The sequence below is a fragment of the Lithobates pipiens genome, unplaced genomic scaffold (assembly GCF_037356315.1).
Source record: "Lithobates pipiens isolate NorthernLeopardFrog02 unplaced genomic scaffold, aLitPip1_a1.2 Scaffold_16, whole genome shotgun sequence".
NCBI lineage: Eukaryota > Metazoa > Chordata > Amphibia > Anura > Ranidae > Lithobates > Lithobates pipiens.
In genome coordinates, this window is record NW_027507748.1 from 443,405,453 (window position 1) to 443,428,201 (window position 22,749).

General features: G+C 41.7%; 1 protein-coding gene across 1 annotated transcript in view; it reads left to right on the forward strand.

Moving 5' to 3' along the window:
• REV1 (REV1 DNA directed polymerase) overlaps positions 1-22,749 on the forward strand; it is a 99,932-nt gene that overhangs the window by 36,018 nt on the left and 41,165 nt on the right. Inside the window, exons 7-13 of the mRNA XM_077482718.1 lie at positions 3,876-3,980; positions 4,317-4,439; positions 4,933-5,104; positions 6,600-6,728; positions 17,603-17,757; positions 19,370-19,489; positions 22,046-22,266. Coding sequence (XP_077338844.1) covers positions 3,876-3,980; positions 4,317-4,439; positions 4,933-5,104; positions 6,600-6,728; positions 17,603-17,757; positions 19,370-19,489; positions 22,046-22,266 — 1,025 coding nt within the window. The remainder of the gene's footprint in view (positions 1-3,875; positions 3,981-4,316; positions 4,440-4,932; positions 5,105-6,599; positions 6,729-17,602; positions 17,758-19,369; positions 19,490-22,045; positions 22,267-22,749) is intronic.

Here is a 22,749-nt window from a genome sequence, read left to right on the forward strand (position 1 = left end):
TCATTGTCCTGGTGCTCCAGGGCCTTCAAAAGTGTAATAGTTAGTCAACAAGTTTGATGTGTAATTTATGCTCCTAGAACACCTGATGGCGCTCCCTGCATGTTGGGCCTCTCTGAGTGGCTAGGCTGTGTAAAAGTCCCACACATGTGCTATCGTAATACTCAGGAGGAGTAGCAGAATTTATTTTGGGGCATCATCTGTGGTATACCCATGCCAAGTGACAATTTTGTGAAAAAATAAAGAAAGAAATAAAATCTTCATTTTGCAAAGAATTGTGGGAAAAAATGACAACCTCAAAAACCTCACCATACCTCTTACTAAATACCCTACTTTCAAAAGGCTTGTTCGGGTCGCATGAAATGAGATAGGCCATGAGTACATCAGATGTGATACATTTTGTATGATTTGCACCACAGCTTGGACTCTCTAACTTTCACAAAGACCAAATAATATATACTAATTTGGGTTATTTTTACCAAAGATATGAAGCAGTATAAATTGAGGCCAAAATTTATGAAGACAAATTAATAATTTGCTAAATTTTATCACAGAAACAAAGAAAAATGCGTTGTTTTTTTTCAAAGTTTTCGGTCTTTTTTCATTTATAGCGCAAAAAATAAAAAACCCAGAGGTGATGAAATACCACCAAAAGAAAGCTCTATTTGTGGGAAAAAAAGGACAAAAAATTAATTTGGGTACAGTGTTACATGACTGAGTAATTGTCATTCAAATTGTGAGAGCACTGAAAGCTGAAAATTGGTCTGGTAACGAGGGGGGTCCAGTCGTCAAGTGGTTAAATAATTTTACAATGCTTCTAAATGTTTAACCCTTTGTTAGAACAAGTAGTGTTGAACCCTTTCGCCGCCAGGTCTGTACGTCTGTACGTCATATGTACCTGATGAACAGGATTGTGTGGGAAACTGAGAGGCAGGCTCCTGCCTGTCGGGTGAGAGCATTTGTGCTGCATCGCTGCCGCTCGATTGCTCTCGCACACCCCCAGTACCGACACAACCCCTCACCACCACGCCCTTCCGTGTTTACGGGTCACCGCTTGCCATCTGTAGGCCCAAGAGCTCCATGGTGTGTGCCGGCGGCTGGAGGGGAAAGAAGAGCTGCTCTCCTACCCTTCTTCTTGTGACCTGGAAAGTTTCATCTCTGATGTCACTTCCGGGTCAAGCTCTCCATGTCCCCGGCTAGCTCAGCCGGGAAATAATGTTTTGCAGTGCGATCTGCATTGCAAAACATTTAGTGGAGCACAGGGTAGACATGCAGGGTCTATTAGACCCTGCATATCTCAATAAAGAGAACCTGTCACCCAAAAAAAAAAAATCACATAGGGGACAGTTTGTGTGATGGAGTAAAAAAGGATAAAAGTGGCACCCAAGCACGTAAAATACCCCCCCCCCCCCACACACACACATATATACACATGCACGAATGTAAAGGCATGCATCGGGGCGCCTACGCTTGAAAACGTTGATTGCTATACACAAGTTACATATCGCCGTGCACTCTGGAGCGAGAGCAATAATTCTAGCACAAGACCTCCTCTGTAATACTAAACTAATACCTATAGGGGGCTTTTTAAGTGCCACCTATAGAAAATATAGGGTACTGAAGTTTGACGCCATTGAAGGTTTGGAATGTTGTGTTTCTATTTACTCTGCAACCTCGTCTTTTATATTTTACCAAAAATGTGGGTAATGTATTGTATCTGTTTAGCCTAAAATTCACGTTGGTCATGTTTACCCAGACCTTTGCAGTAATATCGTGTGAAATTAAAAATTGGAACTACCGCTATTTTATTCTCTAGGGTAACTGCTTCCAGAAAATATATATTTGTGGTTTTTGTGTAATCTTCAGGCCTACATTTTTTTAATCGTGTGCAAAAAAAGCAAGGACAGTACTGGCAGTGAAAGGGTTCAATCTGTTTTACGACTGAGATGAGATGATATCTGCCAACACAGTACAGACAAAATTTTATTATTTTAAACACCGCTCCTCACCCCCCTCATAAACAAGAACTAGAGAACTAGTAGGATTGTGTGTGTTCTATATCTGTCACCTCACCAATCGCTATATGTCTGCTACTCCTCTCTGTCAATCCCCCCCACTGGCTTCTTCTCATCCAACAAATTAAATTCAAAATACTAACAACATCCACAACTCTGCTCCCAGTTACATCACTGACCTAGTCTCAAAATACCAACCTTAGGCCGTGTACACACGGGCGGACTGTTCGCCCAACTTTGTCCGCTGAACAGTGTTTCAGCGGACAGTCCGCTCGTGTGTGGGCGTTCAGCGAACAGTTTCAGCGGACAGTTTGACGAACAAGGTTTTTCGGAAATTCCGAAAAACTGTCCGCTGAAACTTTGTTTGAGCGAACAGTCCGCCCGTGTGTAGGCTTGTTCGACAAACTAAGTTCCGCGCATGCTCAGAAAGGCTTAACACGCCGAAAGTTATAATGCAGTGTATAGGACGTCGTATTTTTCGTCCCGTCGTACGTGCCGTTCACGTCATCGCGCACGGTTTCAGCAAACTGTTCGTTCGTCGTGTGTGGCCATGTCCGTCCATGCTAATTTTGAGCGGACTGTTTGCCGAAACTGTTTGACGGATAAAGTTGGGCGAACAGTCCGCCCGTGTGTACGCGGCCTAATTGTTCTCTTTGTTCTTCTCAAGACCTTCTTCTCCCTCATTACCTCCTCTCTCCCATGCTCCCCTCCAGAGCCTCTCCAATCCTATGGAACTCTCTACCCCAATCTGATTGTCTCCTACTCTATTAGCTTTTAGATGATCCCTGAAAACCCTTCTCTTCAGAGAAGCCTATCCTACCCACACCTAACAACTGTATTTTCATTTTCTCCATCTGATCATTCCCCAACAGCTATTACCTTTTGTTCCACTTGACACCCCCCCCCCATTCTAGATTGTAATCTGACGAGCAGGGCCCTCTGATCCCTCCTGTATTGAATTGTATTGTAACTGTACTGTCTGCCCTCATTTTGTAAAGCGCTGCCGGGTAAGCTCTGGATCGATAAAGGACCCAGATAAGTGTTATGGACGGGCGTAACAGGCAGTGCAGGGTTTTTTAACTTCATGCAGAGAATGCATTAAGGTAAACACCTTTTAGTGTTTAGAACCACTTTAACATATTAGCCTCTGTTATTTAAAGTGGTTGAAAAACCCTTACTGTATAACCAGTGAAGTAACTGGCCTTGGGGGAGACACATAGATGAAGCAAAGTCTCCTACATAAGCTGTACTTGTTTATATGCAGCCATCTGTCTTCTATAGCCTTCTACAACACACAGAATTTACACAGAATCTGTCAGCCACACAAAGCAGGGGGCCTGGATCTGAATTTACACACTGCACAGCTCAGGGAGAGGAATGCTGAGCCCTGATTTGGAGTGATGGCACACATCCCCCTCCTCACATTATGGAGAGCATGCATGGCTGTGGCTATCAATAGTATGCCGTATGCAGGAGTCCCCACAACCCCTTTTTCTTTTGGTGTCATAAAAAGCTGTTGGAAGTGATTCATGCAGATAACAGAAGAATCAGGCAGCAGAGAGAAATTGCACTTGGAGCTTTGGATAGAGATAAGTACACAGAAGGATGTGCTCTTTGTGGAAAATCTTCATGTCTTCAGTTTTTTGCTAACTCTGGAACCTGTTTATGGAAGTTGTAAATTAAACAGATGGCCAATTTCTGTGATTAAAGCGCTGTGAAATATAATGTTGTACCTATTACATTTATCCTTCTGCTTTTTCTTTTTCAAGAATTTTATTAGAATTTTCTCAAAGTTTCAAAATTTACAACAAAAATGCCGATGTGGTAAATATTTCAAAGTATACCCTTCTGCTTTGTCATTAGGTGCATGTGCTTCTAGGCCTCCAAAGTGCCAGAACTGCATTATTCATGTGGATATGGATTGCTTTTTTGTATCGGTTGGCATACGTCATCGACCAGATTTGAAAGGTAATCATGAGCCTATATATAATAAATAATCCAGAGGAATGTGTTGGGAAGTAGGATCATCAACCAGAAACTGGAAGATATACGACATAAACGTGCTGTTTGATAGTGTTGCTGATCTGATAATGGTTGGGATTACATAGTATAACTAATTGGATCAGGAATCATCTTCTACATCGGAAAAATCCATTTATTTCTATATAAATTTATAATAAATTGACCTTCGGTATTCTCTTTTGCCTGTATTTTATAAATATGTAGACCCACCTTTCCATGTATATACAAAATGAACGTACAAGTGGTTAATATGAGTTTATTATTTTTTTCATCACTCTGTAGGAAGACCAGTAGCTGTTACAAGTAATAGAGGGAGTGGAAAAGTGTCTTCCCGTGAAGGTGTTAATCCTCAGTTGGAGATGGAGTATTATCAGAATAGGATATTGAAGAGCAAAGCAGAAAAGGGTATGAGGTTATAATCTATCTATTATTTAGAAATAGAAATCCTCTTGATTTACTAACTCTATTGTGTTATTTATTCTATATTCTTGAAGTAATGTTACCCACTGTAAAGTTTAAAACTGTTTGTACAGGATTTAAAAGGATGACTTTGTATCAGAGGACTCTGCATGCATGTGATAATGATTTGTAGTGCTACACAGCCCACCTTTGGGTATTAGTTCTGTCCCTCCCTTCCATGCTGCTATTGTGCTCTGCTGACAAAAAACAATGATTACTGATGGTGGCTATAACTGGCAGCAGTAATTGCATGCAAAAAAATTCAACAGGCTGGTTGTACTGAAGTTAATCAGTTTTAAACATGTCAGATGAAGTAAGTGTTGTAAAATGCTTTATTTATGTTTTTTAAAGCAGCATCCTGTATAATTGAATATTTTGGTTTAGAAGACATTAGTCTGAAGCTTATTTCTGTAAATGTATCATTTCTATGCCCTTTCAGAAAACCCCAATACAGCAGAGCAATCTGCTCAAAGCAATGTTTCCCAAATAAATGGAGTGGACCAGGGTAGTTGTGCACGGGACAATCTAATCTCCACGCAGAAGAATGATATGAACCTGGATACCTCACAGCTGTCATTGGCTGAAATTGCATCCTGTAGTTATGAAGCAAGGTAAAGCCAGACTTCATTTACCGCATGATAATGGCTAACAAATACAGTTCATGTGTGTATTAAAATAAAAGGCTGATCTCTCCTAGTATTAAAGAACTTCTGCTTTCTGGTGCTAATGGAGAGTAATCTGAGCTCCATTGGCTTCAATGGAAGGCAGGTGAGACATCAGGGGCATAATAAACCCCTGATGTCTCATTAAAGAGAACCTATCACAACACACAGAAATTATATCACATAGGGGACTTTTTGTCAAAAAAATAAAGTTACACCGAAGCGCTAGGAATCCCCCCCCATTTTGATCCCACTCCTAATGTACATGCATACACACAAGCGCACCCATCTGAAGGCACCTTTTTATAAACGTGTTGCTTGCGCTACATATGCTACATATTGCTGCTCATGCTTGAATGAGGGCAGTAATTCTAGGACCATTTTTCATGGTTTACTCTAAAGTGAGGACCTGTAAGGACTTTTAAAGTGTTGCCTATGGGAAAAAATGGGGTTCTGCAATTTTATAGCTTGACATCTTGAGTACCTAATTACTTGGCAAAGCCTTATCTTTTATTTTACCAAACACCGGGTAATATATTGCGTTTGTGTGCCTTAAAATTTAATTTAGTGTATTTTTTACTGAAAATTTGTGTTTGATAAACCTTTGCACAAATATCGTGTCACATAAAAAATGCAACTACCATCATTTTATTCTCTCAGGGTGTCTGCTTTCAGGCAGGACAACGACCCTAAACATACAGCCAGAGCTACAAAGGAATGGTATTGATCAAAGCATATTCATGTGTTAGAATGGCCCACTCAGAGTCCAGACCTAAATTAAATTTGAGAATCTGTGGCAAGACTTGACAATTGCTGTTCAGACACTCTCCATCCAATCTGACAGTTCTTGAGCTATTTTGCAAAGAATGGGCAAAAACTTCACTCTCTGGATGTATAAAGCTGGTAGAGACATAACCAAAAAGACTTGCAGCTCTAATTGCAGTAAAAGGTGGTTCTACAAAGTATTGTCTCAGGGGGGCTAAATACAAATGCACGCCACACTTTTCACATTTATTTGTAAAAAATATTGAAAAACATTTATCCTTTTACTTCCAATTCACTTTGTGTTGGTCTATCACAACAAATCCCAATAAAATGCATTTATGTTTTTTGTTGTAACATGACAAAATTGGAAAATTGCAAGGGGTATGTATACTTTTTCAAGGCACTGTATATAATGTTTGGGGGGTTTTAACTAATCTTCAGGTCTAAAATTTATTTTTTTGAATGTGTGCAAAAAACACAAAAATGGCTCAGAGAGCGAGGAATTAAAGGAGATTTTTCAAGTAAGCTTATATTGTATTGACAAAAATAACTATCCTTTGCATTGCTATTACAATGCTGAAGTTATAAAGTGGAAGTGTATGCTGTTACTATGGAACTCCTTTAATTAGGTGATTTTGATTGTGTAGCTGTTCAGTCAGATTTTATCATTGTTTTCCAGGCAGGCTGGCGTGAGAAATGGAATGATGTTTGGGAAAGCTAAGCAGCTGTGTCCTGATCTACAAGTTGTTTCATATGATTTTGATGCATACAAAGACGTTTCCATGACCTTGTATAGAACATTGGCAAGGTAAAGGTTCCTTGGAATGACACCTATAACCTATATATTATGATTTGATCATCATTGAGCAAATTTGTTTTGTTTCTCATATTGTCCTCTCAGGTTGTTTAGTCTATTATATTTAGGCCTAATTAATTGTTTTAGATTTGCAGATTTTTTTTTTTTTGTTTTACCTAAGACCGCTTTTCACACTGGGGTGGTTTTCAGGCGCTTTAGCGCTAGAAATGGCCTCTGCAAAGCGCCTGAAAACCGCCTCCCATTTATTCCAGTGTGTCTTGTTACTTGTGGGGCATTCCAAAAAAGTCCTGCAAGCAGCATCTTTGGGGTAGAGCTGGAGAAAAAATCTATTTAAATCTTGAATTGAGTTGAGAGGTCAAATCAATTCAAAATTTAAGCAAATCAATTTTTTAGATTTTATTTTTTTCACCACCGTTCCAGTCCTGAGGTGCTGCGGGCAGGAGTTTTTAGGTGAGGCCGGACGCTGTGGACAAGGCTAAAGCAGCCCCGCCTAAAAACTTCTGCCCGCAGCTCATCAGGACCAGCGTGGTGTCCATAACCTTTTTTTTTTTTTTTTTTTTTTGTGCTAGCGGCCAAAAAGCGGTGCTTTAGCGTGAATGGACAGGCGACTCAGTAAGTTGTACTGAGTGCAGTCTTTATACACTTTTTTTGTTCGCAGAGCTCGCTGATGCCTAGATGTCCAGACCAAATTTAACAGAGTCCATATGTTTTGGTTAACTTGACAATAACTCTGTTGACTAATTTTTCTACCTATATTTTTTTTTACATTGCTAAAGGATATACACTTTTTTTGCCAAAAGTATTTGGGTTTAGGATTGTGTCTATGGGAATGTTTGACTATTCTTCCACAAGCGCATTTGGTCGGGCACTGATGTGGATGAGAAGGCTTGGTTCGCAGTCTCCGCTCGAATTCATCCCAAACAAGTTCTATCAAGTTGAGGTCAGGACCCTGTGCAGGCCAATTAAGTTCCTCCACCCCAAACTCACTCGTCCATGTCTTTATGGACTTTGCTGTCAGAAGTAGCTGTTTACTAACAAAGCCAAGTTAATACCATGTCATACCCGATATGGTTATTACATGATTGGGAGCAACTCTGATGGGGTCTCATTAGTTGGTACCAGTGCAGTCAAAGACAGCCAGGTCTACCAGCTGTCATCCTTTTACAGTATCAGCTGCTAGCTGTCAATTAGGAACTCATAATACCATCCCCCCCACCCCTGGGCCTCTCAACAATTATCTGTCTCCTTTGATCAATCTTGCACTGTGCTCCTCTGCAGGGTCTTCTCCCTTCACTTCCTAGTCTAACATGAGACTCGGGCAGCAGGGCTTGCTATACACCCTCAAGAAGATATGGATAGTGCTGGCGGGGGACCACTGAAGAAGAGGAAAGGGAACCCTCTGTGCAATATAAACCTCTTCTTCTTTTTTTTGTTCACTTGGATTAAGCACACCACAGAGTGAAGATAAAATGTGCTGTGCCTCAAAACTAGCATTGTTTATAAGAGTCTTGCAGTGGTTTCTCCATGCCAAATAGGAGACTGCCTAACACTTCTATATAAATCTTTTTTCCCATTCATACCAATACAGTTTATTGCAGTATCTTTTTGTGATGGTAGTAGGGGCATTAGATTGTAAGCTTTTCAGGGTAGTAACTAAATTAGTACAGCGTTCTCCCTGCTGTGCTATTGTGTTCTGACAGTGGTACCCCCACACTAAAACATTCTGGTCAGTGCTGGAGGCAGAGAGCACTAATCGGATGCTAATCGGCTGCTGGTTTTCAAGCATGCTCGTTCGAGAGAAGCCGGTAATGAGAAACGTGTTTACCAGCCCCCTCCCTGTATTACAGTGGACACGGGCAGCAATTGCTACAATTGCTTCTGTGCCCACTGATAACTGAGCATAGTAAACAGTGTTTACTATGTGTCCGTTTATGAATAGATAAGAAATCTGTATACAGACTCCTTAGCCATTCATGAAATGTGCTGAAGTGAAAGAAACTATCTTCAGTTCCTTCTCTCTGTCTCAAATAAGAGATATTGGGGTCTATTTAGACCTCTGATATGTCACCAACCCCCCCCCCCCAAAAAATACAAAAAATATATATATATATAATTGTAAAAAAAAAACGTAGCAAGGCCCCTTTCATATGGAGCAGGCTCTGTCAAGCAGATCCGCCTGCCCACATGGAAGTCATTGGGAGCAGCAACTATGCCTGTGCGGCCGTTGCTTCCCAATTGACATAAATGGGACTGCCTGTATGGAAATGCACGGAACAACGGTGTCTCCCCATGCAGGTAAATATGGCCCTCCATAGGCATACACTTTAGTATGCCACGTGTGAATGATGCTTTAGTAGTAATTTAGCAGGAATTGTAAGTTGATTATAGTATATTAACATTAGCTCAATTATTGCGGGGCCAAAAAATCAGTAGCACTTATTTTTATTCTATAGGTCATGTGCTTTCATAAACTGTATGGTTTGGGGGGTCTTTTCAAATTCTGAAACCTGTAAGTGAAAAATGGTAACCTGGATTTTTAGGGTAAATTGTTTTTATTTACAGTTTTGCATACCTTCAGTTTTCACCTTTTCAGAAAAGGGTGCAATTTGAAATGTACAAATATTTGTTATTAACGCAATACAGTTTGTTTACTTACAAACAGGTGGTCAATAAGGTTAGGGGCATCCTATAGGCATGGGGGTCAGCAACCATGACCGTAATGTCATGCTGATTAGCATCCTTAATGTAGCTGAGGTGCAAGCTAAACAAGACCTGGTGCTCCAGTTAAGACATACCCAGGCACTCCAACCATCACTGTTGCTGACATGATTCCTCCATCCTCCTTGACGCATTGTGCAGCTTCTGATGGGAAAAAATAAAAAATAATATTTATATATATATATATATATATATATATATATATATATATATATACTCCTGTGGATCTTTACCACCTATCAGCGTAGCAAATGTACCTACTGCCAATTTATTAGACCATGCCGAACACTCCCCACTGGCCAGAACCTTGAGGTGAAACATTTTGTAAATTGCAAAACTATTGCCATAGTACTCTCATGTGGGTGTGGGATACTATGTGGGGTAAACGAAACACAATTTTTGGAAATGCATTTAGAGACCATGTAACGGAGATACATGGTGGAGTTATGGAAAAACCGATAGCTAGACACTTTTTCAAATATCATGATTATAAAAACTCCCTTTATTTTCAAGCTTTGTCAAAGATCCACCCCCGAGAGAGGAGGAGACTGATAAAAAGATTTTACAAATTGAAGCTAAATGGATCCACAAATTTAAAGGCAACTAGCCCACCAGGTTTAAACAACGCTATCAGCTTTGTTCCTTTTTATAGTTAAAGAACATTAGAATCATCGACTTGCCACGTTCAGCTATATATTGTTACTTTGATATATGTGAACTGTCATTTTTGGTCTGCATATTGTAAATCCAATGAATCAATCAGATATTTTCATTATTATTTATCTTTTTTTTTTTTTTTCTGTCTTTTTCTGACATGCATTTTTTTTTTTTCATTTTCAATGTATTTTATTATTACTTTTTTTTTTAATCGAAAAACGAACTTTATTGAAAAGAAAGAAACAGAAGATAACATACATAGCAGGCATACATACGATGCATCAAATAACATGGGCCAATCTGGCCAAGGCAGTGTTGCATACATGAGAGCATTGGGTTAGCTGCGCGATATAGGGGTCCGACACCCATCATGGGTAGATGCAGCATTAGAGCTAATGTGTGTCAACCGGGGGAGGGGGAGCAGGCAAAAGGAGAAATAAAAGGGGGAGGGGGACATAAGAAGAGTAGGTCCTTATGGTGGAGGAAGCACCGAAGGGGATAAGCAGAGGGGGGAGGGGGACAAGGGATCAATATAACAGCATATCAAGTACACGTCTCCCCATCCCCCAACCACCTACCCCAGATCCGCTCATATTTAAGTGGACATCCTCTATGTGTATAAACCAATTTCTTATAAGGGAGGGTATCATTAACCTCTTTTTTCCAGCACTGGACCGTGGGGGGGAGGGCCTGCATCCACCCTTCGTGCCAGGAAGAGTGTTTCATGTAGGAAGGTGCGAAGGGACTTGTCAGCTTCTAATTCTGGTAAGAGACCAAGCAGACACATCTTCGGGTCAAGGCTAGCAGGAGAGCCCATCTGGTCATGGAGAAAGCGAATTACCTGTATCCAGTATGTTTGGATAACCGGACAGGACCATATGAGGTGATAGAAGGAGCCTGGAGTGTGGTCGCATAAGCGGCATCCTGGATTATACGTGGGTTTAAACCGTGCTATCTTCTGGGGGGTCAGGTATGTCCTATGTAGAATGTATAGCTGTGTGAGGCGGTCCGAGAGCCTGGGGGAGACTCTCTTCACGTCCCCCAAGACTTCATCCCACTCCTCATCCTCAATCACTCCCACATCCAGCTCCCATCTGGCCTTGGCAGCATAAGCCAATGCCCCGGTACCTGGGAGACGGATGGCGGAGTAGAGGGCGGAGATCAACTTGGTTGGCTCAGCACCTGTGACTATATCCACTATGGGAGGGACTGTCAGAGTGGGGTTGGAGCCGGCAAATTGAGTCTGTAGCGCATGTCGGAGCTGTAAATATCTGAAGAAAAGATGGTTAGGGAGTGTGAATTCTTCCTTTAGCGACTGAAAGGATTTAATCCCAGTGTTAGTCATAATTTGGTGCACATACAGGATCCCATAGCGTGTCCAGGCTGCGGGGTCCGGAATGGACAGCAATTCGGGCAAATGAGTGTTGAACCAGAGAGGCGTGTAAGAATGAACCTGTGGGGTCCCAAGTTTGTTAAGGGCTGTCCGCCATATCCTCCGGTGGTGCGTCAGCATGTCTACCTTGTAATGAGGGGGACGTCTGGACAGTGGGGCCCTAAGGACTGACTGAAGTGGGGTGTGGGCTGGGTCGTCAGGGCGTTTACAAAGTAATGTCTGGTATCTTGGTAGCTCGCTCTTATCAAAGTGATAGAAATGGGATAATTGGGAGGCAAGATAGTAATCCTGGAAATCTGGAAGAGCAGCCCCTCCCATTGTCACTGGGTTCTTCAGAAGTCTCCAAGACAATTTGTGTCTGCTGTGGCCCCATATAAATGAATTAAGAATTGATTCAATCGTCTTGAAAAAAATGTGTGGTATATACAGGGGTGCATGCCACACCAAATACAGTATCTTGGGCAGGAGTATCATTTTGACCAGGTTGATGCGTCCCATAACACCCAGAGGTAGTCTGGCCCAGGTTTGAGTCTTGTTCTTGATCAGGGTGAAAAGGGGTTCAATGTTCAGAGGTATATAGTCTGTCAGCGATCTAGTGACCTGCACTCCTAAATACTTGATCACGGAAACCCTAGGGAGATGTAGAGGAGGGGACGTGGGTACAGGGGGGAAATGATCAAGCGGAAGGATCTGGGATTTGGACCAGTTGATGCTCAGACCCGAATGACTACCAATACAGTCTATGGTGTGAAGGGCTGCAAGGAGAGAGGGACCCGAGTCGGCTAAGTATAGGAGTGTATCGTCAGCATACATCCCGATCTTTTCCTCCAGATCTCCTATCCTAATGCCACGAATTCTGGTGTCTGCGCGAACCATAATAGCTAGTGGTTCCACAACCAACGCATACAGCATGGGAGAAAGGGGACAACCTTGTCGAGTCCCTCTCTCCAGCGGTAACTGATCAGAGAGGCAGCCGTTCACAAACACCTTGGCCCTCGGGGATTGATACAGGAGTTGGACCCATCGAATAAAGTTGGGGCCAAGTCCGAATCCCGAGAGGCATTCCCACAAGTAGTTCCATTCCACGGAGTCGAAGGCCTTGGCAGCATCCAAGGCCGCCACCACCCGCGAGCCGACTTCATCATGGGATCCCTGGATGTTCATGAGTAAGCGGCGGATATTCATGGCGGTGTTTGTTCCTGGCATAAAGCCAGTCTGGTCAGGGTGGATCAGTGAGAGGATGACCTGATGAAGGCGGGAGGCAAGAATCTTGGCCAGTATTTTAATGTCGACCTGTAGTAGGGAGATAGGTCTATACGATTCCGGGTAGTTTGGGTCCTTCCCTGGCTTGGGAATCACTACTATTTGTGCTTCTCTCATGGAGGGGGGTAGGATTCCCGTGTCAAATATGCATTTATATAAGTTGTGAAGTTTAGGGGTCAAAATTTCAGAGTAGGTGGCATAAAATTCAAGCGGTAGACCGTCCAGTCCTGGTGCTTTAGAAGTGGCCAGAGAGGAGATAGCCTCAGAAATTTTATTATTACTTTTACATGTATTATCTTTATTTTTATCTCATTCTCATATCCACATACAGTTGCAATAAAAAGTATGTGAACCCTTTTGGAATAATATGGATTTCTGCACAAATTGGTCATAAAATGTGATCTGATCTTCATCTAAGTCACAACAATAGACAAATACAGTCTGCTTAAACTACCGTATATACTCGAGTATAGGCCGACCCGAATATAAGCCGAGGCCCCCAATTTACCCCCAAAAAAACTGGCAAACTTATTGACTCGTGTATAAGCCGAGGGTGAGACATGCCTGTCCATCCCTGTGTGTGTGTCCGTCCATCCCTGTGTGTCCGTCCATCCCTGTGTGTCCGTCCATCCCTGTGTGTCCGTCCATCCATCCCTGTGTGTGTGTGTGTCCATCCATCCATCCCTGTGTGTGTGTGTCTCCATCCATCCATCCATCCATCCCTGTGTGTGTGTGTCTCCATCCATCCATCCATCCATCCATCCCTGTGTGTGTGTGTCTCCATCCATCCATCCATCCATCCCTGTGTGTGTGTGTATCCATCCATCCCTGTGTGTGTGTGTGTCTCTATCCATCCATCCATCCGTGTGTGTGTGTGTGTGTGTGTGTGTGTGTGTGTGTGTGTCCAGCCTACCTGTGTCCCGAGCCTTTGTCCCGAGCCTCCGTCCCGTGTCGTGCCTTGCCTTCGTCCCGTCCCGTCCCGTCCCGTCCTGTCCTGTCCCGTGCCTTGCCTTGCCTCCGTCCCGTGCCCTCTTCGTCGGCGGCCATTGTAAAATTCAAAAGCCGCGCCTCCTCCTTCGCCTGTGATAGGCGGAACACTGAATTTCCCAGCAGCCTGTGTTCCGCCTATCACGGACGTCGTATCATCCTCGTCCGTAGTACGAGGATGAGAAGATGCCCGTGATAGGCGGAACACAGGCTGCTGGGAAATTCAGTGTTCCGCCTATCACAGGCGAAGGCGGAGCCGGAGGCGCGGCTTTTGAATCAGAATGGCCGCTGTCTGTCTGCTCGACACGCTGATCGAGCGGGCAGACAGCGATGACTCGAGTATAAGCCGAGGGGGGCACTTTCAGCCTCAAAAAAGAGGCTGAAAATCTCGGCTTATACTCGAGTATATACGTTAATAACACAAAAATAATTAAATGTTACCATGTTTTTATTGAAAAAACATTCATGGTGCAGGTGAAAAAAGTATGGGAATCCCTAGACTAATGAGATCTCCAAGAGCTAATTGGAGTGAGGTGTCGGCCAACTGGAGTCCAATCAATGAGATGAGATTGGAGGTGTTGGTTACAGCTGCCCTGCCCTATAAAAAACACACACCAGTTCTGGGTTTGCTTTTCACAAGAAACATTACCTGATGTGAATGCTGCCTCGCACAAAAGAGCTCTCAGAAGACCTACGATTTAATAATTGTTGACTTGCATAAAGCTGGAAAGGGTTATAAAAGTATCCCCAATAGACTTGCTATTCATCAGTCCACGGTAAGACAAATTGTCTATAAATGGAGAAAGTTTAGCACTGCTGCTACTCTCCTTAGGAGTGGGCGTCCTGTAAAGATGACTGCAAAAGCACAGCGCAGACTGCTCAATGAGGTGAAGAAGAATCCTAGAGTGTCAGCTAAAGACTAACAAAAGTCTCTGGCATATGCTAACATCCCTGTTAGCGAATTTATGATATGTAAAACACTAAACAAGAATGGATTTCATGGGAGGATACCACAAAGGAAGCCACTGCTGTCCAAAAAAAAATTGCTGCACGTTTACCGTTTGCACAATAGCACCTGGGTGTTCCACAGCAGTACTGGCAAAATATTCTGTGGACAGATGAAACCAAAGTTGAGTTGTTTGGAAGAAGCACACAACACTATGTGTAGAGAAAAAGAGGCACAGCACACCAACATCAAAACCTCATCCCAACTGTGAAGTATGGTTTGGGGCTGCTTTGCTGCAACAAGGCCTGTACGGATTGCTATCATCGAAGGAAAAATGAATTTACAAGTTTATCAAGACATTTTGCAGGAGAACTTAAGGTCATCTGTCCACCAGCTGAAACTCAACTGAAGATGGGTGTTGCAACAGGACAATGACCCAAAGCATAGAAGTAAACCAACAACAGAATGGCTTAAACAGAAGAAAATACGCCTTCTGGAGTGGCCCAATCAGAGTCCTGACCTCAACCCGATTGAGATGCTGTGGCATGACCTCAAGAAAGCGATTCACACCAGACATCCCAAGAATATTGCTGAACTGAAACAGTTCTGTAAAGAGGAATGGTCAAGAATTACTCCTGACAGTTGTGCAAGTCTGATCTGCAACTACAGGAAACATTTGGTTGAAGTTATTGCTGAGAAAGGAGGTTCAACCAGTTATTAAATCCAAGGGTTCACATACTTTTTCCACCTGCACTGTGAATGTTTACATGGTCTGTTCAATAAAAACATGGTAATATTTAATCCTTTGTGTGTTATTAGTTTAAGCAGACTGTGATTGTCTATTGTTGTGACTTAGATGAAGATCAGATCACATTTTATGACCAATTTGTGCAGAAATCCATATAATTCCAAAGGGGTTCACATCCTTTTATTGCAACTGTAGTTGGAGGATTAAAGCCGGTCCGTGTCTCCCCAGTTCAATGTCAGGTGGAGGACACCTGTTCTGGGTGGCCCCTAGAGGCTGGCATCCACTCTACCACCCACACCTCACTTCCGATGAGATGTGGGCCTCTGGCTGTATCATCTCTGATGTGTGCATCCATTCTGTGGAATGCACATCGGGCCCGGAAATGACGCGGACGTCAGGTCGTGTCACTTCCAGTATACCTTCTGGAGCTCCACTCCCCTTCTCTCTCCAAGGGGAGATGACTTTCCCCGATGGAGAACATGGCCTCCACCACTATTCCCACCACCCAAACAAAGTGGTGGAAAAATCTGGAAGTGGAGCTACATTTGGGTAAATACTCTATGGATTCCCCACTCACATTGTACTGGCACTATAGCTGAGGAGATATAACCAGGCGCACCCCCCTTGAAAGTGCACTTGGAAGTAAAGTTGCTGTAGATCCGAGGGGGACATGCAAGGAACATTAAAAAAACGCATTTTAGCTTGCATATGATTGGATGATAAAATCAGCAGAGCTTCCACTCATTTCAGATCTACCCCTTAGATTTAATTCGACTGCACTTACAAGTGCACTTGCAGTGCAAAGTGGATTTGTCTTTTGTAAATAATCCCCAGTGAATTTGTACAGAAAACCATCAGATAAGAGCTACTCCCATTATCATAGACAATGGCCACCTCAAACAGTCTGGCTCCCCCTTAGGAATACATTATGAATAGGAAGCCAATTAGTGACCAGCTCCTTCTGGATAATTTAAGAACACATTAAAACACAGAGTTTTACGGACAATGGTTTCCTGCAGCCCCAAGTTTGTGACAACCCATATTTTCGGTATTGTCTTCTATTTGGTCATGGGCAGGTCTTTGAGGATAGACCCCACAAGCCAACCAGGCTGTTCACCAACTATTTTGCAAATACCACACAGGTGATTAAATACTTGTATGTAAGTGTGTTTGTATATATATATATATGTGTGTGTGTGTGTGTGTATGTGTGTGTGTGTGTGTGTGTGTATGTATGTATGTATAATTATTATTTTTTTTATTCATTACAATTAACGCTAATCATTATATTACTAAGGAATTACATATAATTTCACCCTTCCTTGTAAAATTCCCGAGTGGATATAATCTTTTCTAACTTCATTTGTTAAGTGTCTTTGAGATTGGATATAATATATGATGTGATTTGCTGTTAAATGCTAATTGTCGTATTGGTAATTTCTTTTTGTACACCACTACAGTATATAACGGGATCTGAGGCCCTCCCGAAGCAAGTTAGCCCGCGAAACGCGCTGGCTACAAAAAAATTGGATCCCAAGACCAGGACAATATCTCCCTGGACAACCATTGTGATAATTTGTTTTTAAAACAAACTTTTTTTTAAGAAATTGTGGGAAAAGTTTGAATAAAGATATGTAAAATAGTTTTTAAAATAAGTGGTCAGTGTTTATTATACCCAAGGAGGTACATGCAAAGTCCCAAAGCCACTATGTATCCTTGTATTCGCTTTTTGAGTGATGGTACCTCCTAAGGGTAGGAATTGATTTACACTCTACCCTTTTTAATGATTTTAGTCTATTTTTTGAGAAAATATTGCTTTAAAAGACATTTGCGCAAATATCATAGTACCCTAAAAATCATTAGCACTTTATTTGTATTCTACTGGTCATGTGCTTTCTGAAAATATATGGCTTTGGGGAGTTTTTAGCAAACTCTGAAATCTGTAAGGGAAAAATAATAAAGCAATGGAAAAATTACAAAAATGGTCTGGTCAGCTGAGTTTAAAAGCGGAGCACAGCCCGGCAGCGAAAAGGTTAAATTGCTGCATTATATGTTACTATGTGAATTTGTATAAAATTATGATAATTTACATTACACAGTAAAAAAAAAAATTGCAATTTATACCATAATCCTTTGTGTTTTTGATTCACCAGTTACACTCATGACATTGAAGCTGTGAGCTGTGATGAAGCCCTTGTTGATATCACAGAAATTCTTGCAGAGACCAAACTAAGCCCTGATGATGTTGCTAGTGCTATTCGTGCTGAAATTAAAGAGAAAACTTTGTGCTCAGCTTCCGTTGGAATGGGTTTGTATAATTATATTTATTTCCATTATGTGACTGAGAAATTAGAAAATTGGTTTTACCTTTTGCAAACAAAGCTGGTCTTAGACTTCAAGCTGTATTAAACCCAAAACCAAAATTGTATTGCAGCTTACCAATCCTTAGATGTGGTGGCTGCATTCTTTTTATTTTCTTTGGCTTTTCCCCCCTCTGTTTTAACCTGGTGTTCTGGCCAGGAATGCACCCTCTGTATTAGTGCGAGACAACTCCGGAGGAATAAGAAAAGGAGGCACAGCAGATCGCAGCATTTCCGGTTGGGGGGGGGGGGGGGGGGTGGTGAGTGAGTATTAAATATATTTGCAGATTAAGAACCACTAACAAATTGAAGTCTAACTTCAGATCACATGTTATAAGAAAATAAGTTACAACAAACCACTTTTTACCTTTTTAGGATAAAGATTTTGCATGAATAAATAACCACTTCATTACTGGACACTTTCTCCCCCTTCCTGCCCAGGCCAATTTTCATCTTTCACTGCTGTCACGCTTTGAATGACAATTAGTCATGAAACACTGTATCCATATGAAATTTTCCATTTTTGAAACATTGTTGAGACAAATGGAGCTTTCTTTTAGTGGCATTTAATCACCACTGTTTTTTTTATTTTTTATTTTTTTGCTAAACAAACAAAAGACCAAAACTCAGTGCTCTGATTATCAGTGTAAATCAGTGCTGTCAAAAATGCTGCTTACACTCGTGTGGTACCACTATCTTTCAGCTGCTTCGGCGATTCACTTAGGTCCCTCAGCCTCACCAGGCTCCTGCTAAGAAGCCAACCCATATGTGGCCTTCTTCTGAAGAGTCCTCCCCTGGATAGCCACAAAGCCGCTGGGCCTCTCCACAACCGGAGACGTCAGCGGACCACCTCCAAATCCTTTCCTTAGTTTCCTTGCCTCGGGCTAGCCAGCCCCGAGACATAAAGTTGGATCTGCACCCCAGGCCATAGCCTTCCTGGGGGCTGGTCAGGAGGACCAGGACCATGGAGTCAGAACATAATTCTGGACGAAAACCCTGAACCACGTGACCTTTGCATCTTAAGTACCCTCTCCCAGAAAGCACAGCAAGAGTGACACTCCCACTGGGCTGGCTCAGAGAGAATGTAACCTTAAAGCACCCAACCAGACTGTGTTTCCATGTCTGCCAGAAGAGACAGTGCCCCCTATAGCCAGGCTGAACACCCTATAGTCCAATCAGACTGATGCTGAGGTCCAAATTTAGAATAATTATACCCAAACCAAACTGAAGTTCAGGTGTAACATTAAATTTCAAAAAAACATAGCGTGTGCTCTTCAGGAGCCAGCGCTACATTTGCTTTTGGGTTTAATACTGCTTTCAAAGTGTGGAAAAATGATACACTGAAATCATGAAGTCTAAGGGGTGGGGTGGCATTTTCATTGTCCTGGCAAACAGGACATTTAAAAGTTTTAATGATGATGAAGTCAGACTATCTAGGTCCAACCAATACACATTCAGTTGCCAGTAGGTCTAGGTTTTTTTTTTTTTTTTTTTTTTTTACATTTGGATATGGTGACTTCATACCAAAAAGTAATTGTTGCATCTTTTTTTTTTTTCCAGGCTCTAACATTCTTCTGGCGAGGATGGCAACTAGGAAAGCTAAACCTGATGGACAGTATCATTTAAAGCCAGAAGAAGTAGATGATTTTATTAGAGGTCAGCTAGTCACTACTTTACCAGGTATTATCTTTTTGTCTTTTCTGTGAATGTTTGTTTTATATTATCCTCTTTAAAATTATGTTAATTTAGTAAATTATTTTGGTAGCCACTAAAGGTCTCAATGGGCATTTTGTGTGGCGTTTACCACACATTCAGCTGCACCACAAATCCACAGGTGTGACTGGGGCCTAACAGACATTTCTTTGCAGTGTTCATTAGACAAGATTTGGTCTGTTCTTTGGACAAATCTGGTGGTTTTCTGGCAGGTGACTGCTTTTTGAGAGCTGACATTGCAGGCAGCTAACCGTTTTATTTTCTTCTGTGAAACAACTAGAATGAAAATCAGTTGGATGCTAGTACGCAACTTATACTATATCACCCAGGTTTTAATTGTCATCTTTCAATATTGTTAAATCTGAAAGGCAGTAAGGGAGACATAAAATGTTGTCAATTTTTTATTTATTTTTTTGCCTTTTTTGCCCCATTTGGGGATTTCCCTTTCACTTCATGTCCCATATCTAAACCAGGAGGTGGGAGGAAATCCCTCCAAAGTGAGGGTATACATTATTGTGACCAGGGTCACCAAAATTAGAGTCCCCTTTTGGAAGATTTTCCCTCTATTCCTTTTCTGGTGACAACTTAAACTGTGGAATTTCCTTGTGCTTTCACTCATAATGGTAAATAGGACAAATAAAGGGTGCATCTCCCTAATGGGGACATAAACCCTAATAAAAAAAAACTGGCAGATGTTTTCCTCCACTCTCACTCTATCCAACCTCAAAACAAGTTTCCTGGGAGAATTTATGCCAAATCAGAATTTGTGTTGTTACTGAAGTTAACTCATAAATCGTAGAAATGTCATCTCATAGTGGTCTTGCGTTGATATGCACCACTCCTTAGAGTATAGTAGTAGTAGCCACCATTGGATATCTACATATTAGGAAACCAGGATAACCGTGCATGATGACGTAAGGAAAATATAGACAGTTAAAGGACAGTCAAATTGGAGAAAAAAAAGACTTCCAAAAGTTTTGAAGGTGTTTCAGCTTGGAGGCAGAGGGGTGACAGCCCTATTTTGTCAAGATGGATATGTTCTCCTATAACAATATTAACCTCTCCCCACCCAAGGTACGTCATATGACATCCTTGATTTTGTGCTGGTATATCTGAATGATGCCTGCAGCTTGGACGGAACTAGAAAGTTCTAGTTTTTATATCACATGTTAAAATGTTATGCCTAGTCCTCTCCTGAAGGCGGTGTAACAACCCAATTGTCTAAGAGAGGAGCTGTGTCAGCCGGTGAACTACAGAGAAAAGGATTTTATGATGAGTAGAAAAAATCCTATTTTTAATCTACTCTAAGGTGTGTTGCCATTTAAAATCCCTTAATTCTTTTGTTCATTCAAAAGTTACTGAAGTTACAGGAGATGACCTTGCTCATAATTGCCCTGACTTTGTGCACAGAGAAATAGTCAGGCTCAAATAGAACAGGGCCTTCCCCAAACCGATACTACTTTTGATGCACACAATTGTTCCTAAATGTTTTTGTATGCTGTAGCATCACCAGTACCCTGTACTGGAAACACTTAGACGTAATAATTTGGAGGGATGTCCACATAAAGTGTGTATATATGTGTATTTCTCGTGTTTTTAAAAATGTTGGACAATATTTTCATGATTGGAACTGGTTTAAGATTGCTTATTACATAAAATCTGAACTCCAGGAATTCAGTTCCTTTGGAAAAAAAATTAAGACTCACCACAAGTTAACTTCAATGAGGTGCTTGACACCTCCTGGAGTTATCTCTATTATTTACATCTGACAGGTTTATGGAGCTCCCAGAAGACAGCTATTGCTGTAGTTCTGCTGTAGTTCCAGGTGCCTGACACTAACCTTGGGGTCTGGGCATCTTCAACAGTAGAGTCCCTGCAGCTGGTATGCCTACTCCTTCGTAGTCATCTCATTGAACTTAACTCATGGTGTGCCTGCACTTTTTACAAAGTATCTGAATTTCTGGAATTCAGCTTTAACCACTTCAGCCCCGGAAGATTTTACCCCCTTCCTGACCAGAACACTTTTTACAATTTGGCACTGCGACACTTTCACTGACAATTGCGTGGTTGTTTGACGCTGTACCCAAATATCCTTTTTTTCCCCAAAAATAGAGCTTTCTTTTGGTGGTATTTGATCACCTCTGCAGTTTTTATTTTTTGCAACATAAACAAAAAAAAGTGTCAATTTTGAAAAACAATATTTTTTACTTTTTTGCTATAATAAATACTGTGGCGACGATCATGGCCGACGGCCACATGCATCGGCTCTTCCGGTGGTGTGCGCTCGCCCTCTGGTGGCCAACAAAGGGAAGGACGTATCTGTACGGTATTTCACCCAGGGGATAAATTCTGCCGCAGTATATCTGCGTGACCCGGTCAGGAACCAGTTAATGCAGTTCACAGCCAATTTTATTGCAGGTTACTGGGCCTAACATATGGCATTCATTCAGTTTTTGAAATATAAGCATAGCCATAGTGTTTTACATTTTCACACTCTAATGAATATACTTTTCCTCCATCTAGGAGTTGGCCGGTCTATGGATTATAAATTGGTATCATTAAACATAAAGACATGTGGTGATCTTCAAAATCTTTCAATGTCAAAACTTCAGAAAGAATTTGGGCCTAAAACAGGTCAGATGTTGTACCGATTCTGCAGAGGATTAGATGATCGGCCTATTAGAAAGGAGAAGGAAAGAAAATCTGTATCTGCTGAGATTAACTACGGAATCCGTTTCAAACAGGTACATAATGCTTCAAAATGAAATGCCACATCTTCCTGATGAGAAAAATCTTCTGTAGACGGTTTAGCTTTTTTTTGTCAAGTATTGAATGAAGAGAGAAAAAAATCGGTATTTATTGAGGTAACAGTTTCACAGTGATATCTTAATTCTGCATCCATCTTCTGTTCCTTTGCCTTTTTTGGTTTGCTTTGTGCCATGGGATTGAGGCACAATGCTTATTACTGTCTATAGAAAGGCTAATTTATTTGAAAATTCATTGGGGGCACAGCAGACATCTGTTAAATGAGTCCTGCCCCTGGGAGAATAGATGTTAGCACACCACACTGCACAGGATAAAGAACTCAGTTTCAGCTTGGTGTACCATAGAGTGTAGGACATTTTAACATTTTTACTCCTACTTTAACCACTTAAGCCCCAGACCATTTTGCTGGCCAAAGACCAGAGTGCTTTTTTGCGATTCGGCACTGCGTCGCTTTAACTGAC